Source organism: Arachis ipaensis, chromosome B10, assembly GCF_059453495.1.
Source record: "Arachis ipaensis isolate K30076 ecotype BB chromosome B10, ASM5945349v1, whole genome shotgun sequence".
Lineage (NCBI taxonomy): Eukaryota > Viridiplantae > Streptophyta > Magnoliopsida > Fabales > Fabaceae > Arachis > Arachis ipaensis.
In genome coordinates this window covers 32,513,840-32,521,869 of record NC_142435.1, presented here as the reverse complement: position 1 = coordinate 32,521,869, position 8,030 = coordinate 32,513,840, and the positions used below count along the sequence as shown (strand labels likewise).

The 8,030-nt window shown below is 35.9% G+C and overlaps 1 protein-coding gene across 1 annotated transcript; it reads left to right on the top strand.

The window, feature by feature from the left end:
- Positions 1 to 4,176: 4,176 nt before the first annotated feature.
- On the top strand, positions 4,177 to 7,626 carry LOC107624167 (uncharacterized). Its single transcript, XM_016326641.3, has 2 exons — positions 4,177 to 4,790; positions 7,104 to 7,626. The coding sequence occupies exons 1-2, from the start codon at positions 4,315 to 4,317 to the stop codon at positions 7,351 to 7,353; spliced, it is 726 nt and encodes a 241-aa protein (XP_016182127.1). The 5' UTR covers positions 4,177 to 4,314; the 3' UTR covers positions 7,354 to 7,626.
- Positions 7,627 to 8,030: the final 404 nt, after the last annotated feature.

Genomic DNA, 8,030 nt, shown 5'->3' with positions numbered 1-8,030 from the left:
AAATTGAAGTTTCATCTGCACCATCACGCCTGACAGTAGAACAGGCTACCTGAAAATCTCTCAGGTGCTTGATAGGCTCTTGAGCAGGTAAGCCATGAAACTTGGGCATCAAATTGAGCAGTGCGGTCTTTATTTTAAAATCTGTAGCCACCGCTGGATGATGCTCTTGGAACTGTTGCATTGAAAAATCAGGGGCTCCAGCCTCCTAGATAGTAACTCTTCTGGCTGCCGCCATGTTACCTATACGTAAATCAATCGAATCAGTAGAACGGGAGCTGGTTTCTTCCTCAAATGGCGTTTCAAATCCGCCCTCAGAGAGGGCTAATCGACGCCGAGCTTGCCTTATTCGTGAAATAGTTCTTTCAATCTCAGGATCAAATACTGGCAAGCTTGGATCAAGAAGTGAACGCGTCATCTAATGAAAGAAACAAGCAGCTCATAGTAGCAAAATAAAATAAAATACAAATAAATAAATTCCAATTAATAACTTTAGCACTCTATTGCAACTTCCCGGCAACAGCGCTAAAAATTGATGCGAGCGGAAATTGGCGAGTTAAGAATGATTATAAATTATGCGTTGCCAGTATAGTTCTCAACCAACCAGAAATCCGCTTATCAATTTAAAAAGGGGTGTCACAGAAATTAAAATTAAAATACTGGGATTATGAATCCCAGGTCGTCTCCCAACGAGTTATAGGAAAGTGTGCTATTTTATTAATCAGAAGGTTTTCAAAAAGGTTTGAGTTGAATGATAGAAAATTAAATTGGAGAATGTATATAAATATAAATAAAAGCCTTGACTGGGAGTTGATTAGATGGAAGCCCTATTCTTGTTGCAGTACTCTCAAGATTAATTGACAATTGAGATTTATTGTGTTTAGTTGTCCCTTACTAAGTAAGGGAAAGTCAAACAAGTTGGAATGCTGTTCTATTCATAGGTTCCAATCCACTCTTGGGAGGATTGGTGTTAGTGACTAGAGAGCAATCCAACAATAAACCCAATTACAATCTTTCTCTTGAGCATTCCAACTCAAGGACTCCTTTCATCGACTCCCCATCAAGTTAGGGGACTACTCGCTCATTGTAAATGTAAAATTCATAACGTAAGAAAGGGAATTAAAGAAAGACATGATAAATAATGCTCAAAAGATTAATTTAAAATAAAAGTGATTCTTGTATTAATAAATGCTAAAATAATCCAATAGCAAAATTAAGTAAATTAAGGAACATGGAAGAGTAAAAGACAAGTGAAAGAGAACGAACTAGAATGTCAAAGTCTTGACGAGGCAATAACTCTTCTCAATATCCCAATGCAAAGATAACGAAAAATAACTAATCCTAAAAACTATGAATGTGTAGAGAGAAAACCTAGAGGAGGAGTAGAACTAGATCTAAAAACTAAAACTATGCGGAATGAATGTTCTCTTTGGTTTCTACATGTTCTCTGGCTCTAGTCTGCTTTTCTGGGCCGAAAACTGGGTCAAAATGGGGCCCAAAATCGCCCCCAGCAATTCTGCAGATTATGCAGATCGCGCATGTCACGCGATCGCGTCGCTCATGCGGACGCGTCATTCGGCGTTCTGCTTTGCCACGCGGTCGCGTCATCCATGCGGCCGCGTCACTCGTGCTATTCCATGCCGCGCGGTCGCGTCATCCATGCGGCCGCGTCACTGCGATTTGCTCTTCTCCGCGCGGTCGCGTCGTTTCTCGCTGGTCATCTCCTCAATTTCTTGTGTTCCTTCCATTTTTGCAAGCTTCCTTCCTAATCTCCAACTCATTCATGCCCTATAAAGCTTGAAACACTTAACACACAGATCACGGCATCGAATGGAATAAAGGGGAAATAAAATACATAATTAAAAGTCTCTAGGAAGCAAGTTTTCAATCATGCAATAACTTTAGGAAGGAAATATAAATGCATGCTTATTTAATGAATAAGTGGGCAAAGATCATGATAAAACCACACCTTTAAACACAATATAAACCATAAAATAGTGGTTTATCACTCGCGCTGGGATTACAGATAGTTGCACTGAGTCTACTCCTCTTGAGCCTAATGTTCGATTTACCCCTGTGGATGGCACTGTTTTGGAAAATTTGACTCTCTATCGACAGTTAGTTGGAGGTCTCATCTACTTGACTGTCACCCGACTAGACATCGCCTATCCAGTTCATGTACTTAGCCAGTTCTTGTCAGCTCCTCGTACTACTCACTATGCGGCAGTTCTTCGCATTCTTCGCTACATCAAAGACACTCTATTTCATGGCCTTTATTTTTATGCCCATTCCTCTTTGTCCCTTCAGGCGTACTCCGATGCTAATTGGGCTGGTGATCCTACTGATTGTCGTTCCACTACTGGTTACTGTTTGTTTCTTGGCGACGCTCTCATTTCTTGGCGTGCTAAGAAGCAAACGTTCACTGCTCGCTCAAGCACAGAAGCTGAGTATCGTGCTCTCGCTGACACCACTGCTGAGGTTATCTCAATTCGTTGGCTTCTCGAAGATTTGGGTGCTTCTCAGTCGTCCCCTACTGAGGTTTTTTGTGACAACCGCAGTGCTATTCAGATTGCCCATAATGATGTGTTTCATGAACGCACCAAACACATTGAGATTGATTGTCACTTTGTTCGACAACGTATCTTTATTGATGCTGTTCGTCTCATTGCTGTTGGAACATTGGATCAGATTGCTGATATCTTCACGAAAGCTTGTCACCCGACTCGTTTTCGGACTTTGTTATCCAAACTCAAGATGGTATCCTTAGCTCCCACTTGAGTTTGAGGGGGGATGTTAGAGAATCATTAGAATCAATTTAGATCAGTTAGTATCGTTTATATTTATATAGCATATCTGTATATTAATTGTAGAATTCTATGCCTTTATTACTTTGATTCTTCTAACACCTATATATACCCCTTGTATATTGTACTTTTGATCACACTGAATAATACACAAAACACTTTCTTTAGATTGGTCTCTTGTTTCCAACAACCGAAAATAGAGTAAGGGACCAACTAAGTACATTTTTTACAAGATCAATAATAATAATAATAATAATAATATTTTTTATCAGAAAAATATTTATGGGTCTACATTAATTATCTAACCGAAGAAAACTTCCACCCATACGATTTTATAAAAGAAATCTTATCATAACTAAGAATTAAATTTCGGTCAAATTATTATCAATAATAATAATAATAATAATAATAATAATAATAATAATAATAATAATAATAATATTATTATTATTATTATTATTATTATTATTATTATTATTATCATATAATAAATCTATCTTTCATACACAGTGTTTATTTTTTTCACAGTAAAAACATTTTCTATTACTAAAACCCTAATTTGTATAATAAAAATAAAAAAATTATAAACCTTAAACTTTATCCAAAATCTATAAATTATAAACTTAAAAACATAAAAATTTATCCCTAAATTACACATCTATAGATTTAATTTTTGATACATTTTCAATTCAAAAAAATAGTTTAATATACAAATATTTTTAACTATAAAACAAATTACTTTTGTTAAAGACAAATAGAAATGAATTTATTGAAGAACATCACGCTGTATATAAAAGTCAATTTTTTCTTTTAACTGTTATCGAAATATATATATATACTCAAGGTAAACAACTCTAAAAATGACAATCTAACCTAAAAATAATAACAATCCTTTATTATTACTTATTAATAGTAACTGAGTATATGAATAACCTTATAAATAGAATTAATTAAATTTTAACTGAAAACAACTTACACTCATAAGAAGTGTTAAATATATAATATTATATATTAATATAAAATCACATAAAAATGGTTTATTGTTATTATTATTATTTTAGATAATATATGATATAACCATGACTATTTAAGATTTTATAATTTATTTAACAATAATTAAAGAAAAATAAATATTTTATTTAATATTTGGATCCTGAATTCAACCGCTCAAAGAAAATAATAAGAGTATAAGACACTCACAGATAGAATGTTACATAATTTAAAATATAAAATTCTTATATAACTGACCAGCTAAGCCAACTTTTCAACAAATTATGGGTTAGCAGCTTTGATTGTTATAAAAAAATAGCAGAAACACGTATCTCAAAATTAGTATACCAAAAAAAATATCTGTATATTAGCTCTGTACCGTAGTGTTACCCATAATTAAAAGCCAAATCAAATTAAATCAAATCCCTTCTCTGTCTCTTCTGTTACCATACTTTCCGTCCATCACACAGCAAAACACTCTCTCCACCAAACTTTTCTTACAGCCCCACCGCCACCACCACCCATGGACGAGTTTCCACCGCCACCGCCACCTCCACCTCCTCCTATGACCCTGGACGGAGCTGAAAATGACGCAGTTTTCGCCAAAACGCTCGTGCTGAGCAAACGCGAAGTAACCGCTCGTCGGCTCCGCCGAACGAGGCAACTCAGACGGTGCTACAGAGGGCACTACTGGGCTCTAATGGAAGAGATCAAGTCCAAGTATAAGGAGTATTATTGGACCTACGGTAAGAGCCCCTTCAAGGAAACTAGCGGCGTAAACCACGCTGTCGTTTTGGGCGACGAGAACAATAACAACGCAAACGGCGGCAACGAGAGGAACAATAATGCCGCTTTGGGAGTTGGAGGAGACGACGTCGTTCGGTGCGCTTTTGGTGGATGTAAGATTAAGGCTATGGCGCTTACTAGGTACTGTCACGCTCACATACTTTCGGATCCGAAACAGAAGCTCTATCGGGGATGCAGAACCGTAGCTAAAAAGTGAGTTCTTTTTTACTCCAAGTTTTTTTTTTCCCTTGCAATTTTTGCTTTGGTTGATAGGTTTTCTTGCAATTTGAAATTTGTTGAAGAATTGTATTTTAATTTTTTGCTTTTTATGTTCGTTTTCATGTTGTGCTTTTTTCTTTTAGTTGAATAGATGAATGGAATTCTTTTATCATAATGCCTGTGGTTTGGAAAAGATGGGTTAAAGTTTCAGAGGAAGTAACCTGCTTTGTTTGTGGTTTAGTGTTGCTTGATAATTTTGCACTTGCTGATGCTGGATTTGGTTCCTCTAATCCTTATGGTAAATAGAATCCAAAGTTTTAACTGTTGAGGGTTAGGAGACCAATCCCCATGGTATCCTCATCGCGTAATATTGGGAAAGGAAACTAATTTAAGTATGTCAGGCTTACTCTCCAAGGTATCCTCACCTCGAGTCGTCTCGGGTGCGAGTGTGTCTCTATCACAATGCAAAACCATTGATGGTAGATAATTAGAAGTGTCTGGTAATATGTATATTTAATTTCCTTGTGTTGAAAACGTGCACTTTACCCCTCTATAGTGCACCTCAACGTTACAACATAGTTTTTGAATGCGAATGGGCGCCTCATGGTGGAGAGCAAAAATTCTGCCATAGGATTATGGCGAATGGCGTTGTGAGAAATGGTGGAAATGTTAGATAGGACTGAAAATACATGTATATCCACAAAATGCAGAAAAGCCGCACATGTAATAGATTATAAAATGTAAGCAATATAAGCAACCTTTTACTCGTAAGGGTGCAATTAATTCAGCTAAGCAACAAATAAAGACAACATTAAGTCAGAAAGCACAAAAATACAAAGACATAGGAGCTTAAGTGCCAACTATGGCATAGTCAAATACTAAAAGCTCAAAAGAAACACCAAAGACATTGTCTCATCTTGTATTTAAACTAACAAATGAAGTATCTGGATTGACTAGAGATGAAATGGAAGAGGAACGAACACCAAGAAAAAGACTCAAAATAAAAGTGAAACATAAGCAGAGTCTTGAAAAGAGAGCGGAGGGAAGAGTTGGAAAAAGGAAAACCACCTAGAGTGGAGGAGGAGGGCCAACTGGTGGCAGCGGTGATGCCTTGATGGCTTCTTTCTCAAGCAGCAGTAGTATTGACTTTCTTCCTGAAGGCCTGGATGGTTGCATAGTTTGATTTAATTAATAATCACTATATACTTAATTTGTTTGTTTTGGTAAAAGTCGAGCATTTTTTATTTAGAAAATTTTATTTAGCACAGACAACCCGTACAAAGTAATACAGATGACGTAAGATGCTTATATATATATATATATATAATGCTGTCCTGATTGCTGTCATTCATTGGCTGAAAATGCAACTACTTTCATAATTATCTCATTATACCAAACATTTATTATAAATGGTAACCCTATTGGTCAGTTCGTTTTATGCCCACCTCAATCTTAAGTTCTTGGAGAAAACCATGTTATGGACTTATGGCTGCTTTGCTTACTAAAAGAATTTCTTATTTTGTATTCAGTAGTGTCATATGACACTTGCTTACCAGCTATGCATACTAGTTTATGGATTCAAGCCAACTAAAGAATCCAATACTGGTCAACAATGTCTTGCAAATAGTTTATTCTTTGGTTGCATACAGAAATATCACTATCACCTGAAAAACTCACACCACATCTGTTGACTTCTGTTCCTGATCTAATTGTGCATCATGGAAGCATAAATGATTAATTATAAGTCTGATTTCTATTCCTTCCCTCTCTTTCCCGTTATTGCTGCACAGGATTGCCAATTAGCACTCCCTAGAAGATTCTACACAGTTGGAACTACCAACTCAGGGAGAGGAAGTCTCTCCAGTTTCTAACAGAATTCACAACAGAAAAGGCATAGTAAACTAAGCTAACTATAACCTAGCTATTTATAGGCAGTGAGGAATAGAGTCTAACTAACTTATCAGCCAGATGGACCATGCTAACAACAACTAAAACTGGCAGTTAACTGCTACTTACCTCTCCTTTTGTAACACAGCCCGAACCTGTTAGTAGTAGGCGCCTCTCTATCAATTTCACTTACAAAGATACCCTTCGAGTTTTTTATCCCTACTTTCTGTTCAAGTATGAGAAAGCTTTGTTTGTAATTTGTACTATGTTCTTAATTTTAAAGTCTGAAATTTTAAAATTGATGCTTTGCCCTTTTCTACTTTGATGTATTAAAATATTGCTGTCCTAATTCCTATGCATAATAATTACCATTTTCTCAGACAGACAAATTTACTGAGAAAGGTTTATGGCTCTATGCAGTTTGCCAACAGGGCCTTCATATTGTAATAAACCAGTGTTGAGGTCTGTGGTTCCTGCTGCTTGCACAACTCATTACCAATTAGGTGAAAAGTGTCTTCTTCGTGCTGTAAAAAGGGCAGGCTATAATGTCCCAATTAATCGTAAGCCTAATGTGAAATTACATGTAGTAGTTAATGAATTTGTTCGCCAAATCCAAAATAAACGAAAAGTTGCATTGAAAGCAGCTGTATCTAAAGTTGAGACTCAATAAGAAACAAGGTTAAGTTTCTTATTGTTTAGAAGATGATTGATTGTCTAAAGACATTAATGGTGTTGGGCATATTCCAGTATCTGGGAGAAATTGGTTAATGGTTTGGTGTTGAAGGATGATCAATAAGAAATGTACTTAGATGTCTGTACATCATAAGTATTCCAGGTATGTCATTTTTTTTTCTTTTCTTGTTTAGTCACATACTTTGACCCTATGAGCAGCATTGCAATATTTCAATTGTTGATTGTTACTAATAACCGGAATTTCTTGACATGGATTAAGAATACTTTTGTGAATCAATGAGAATAGCAGTAAGCCATAATTAGTTCATTTGATACGTTGAAAGTTTTGGGGTTTACTTAATGACTTATTGATCATTTGACAATATTGCACTAGAGACTTTCTACTGTTGCAAGAATGTCAAAATGATAACTTGAAACTGAAAGATTCAACTGTTCCATTCAATTTCAAAGCTCTCTTGACTAGCTACATGTTTATAAGGATTAGTTGATGTGCTTGACAGTTTTGTTATTTTGGTTCTTGCACTGCAGATGCTCCTTAGCACTAAAACATAATAAGAAATATAAGTGTCTGCTAATTCCTTGGATCCTGTCGATTTCTAAACGTTGAATTGTTGACTTCAACATAAGTTATCAGTTGTATATTCAGAATTTCAG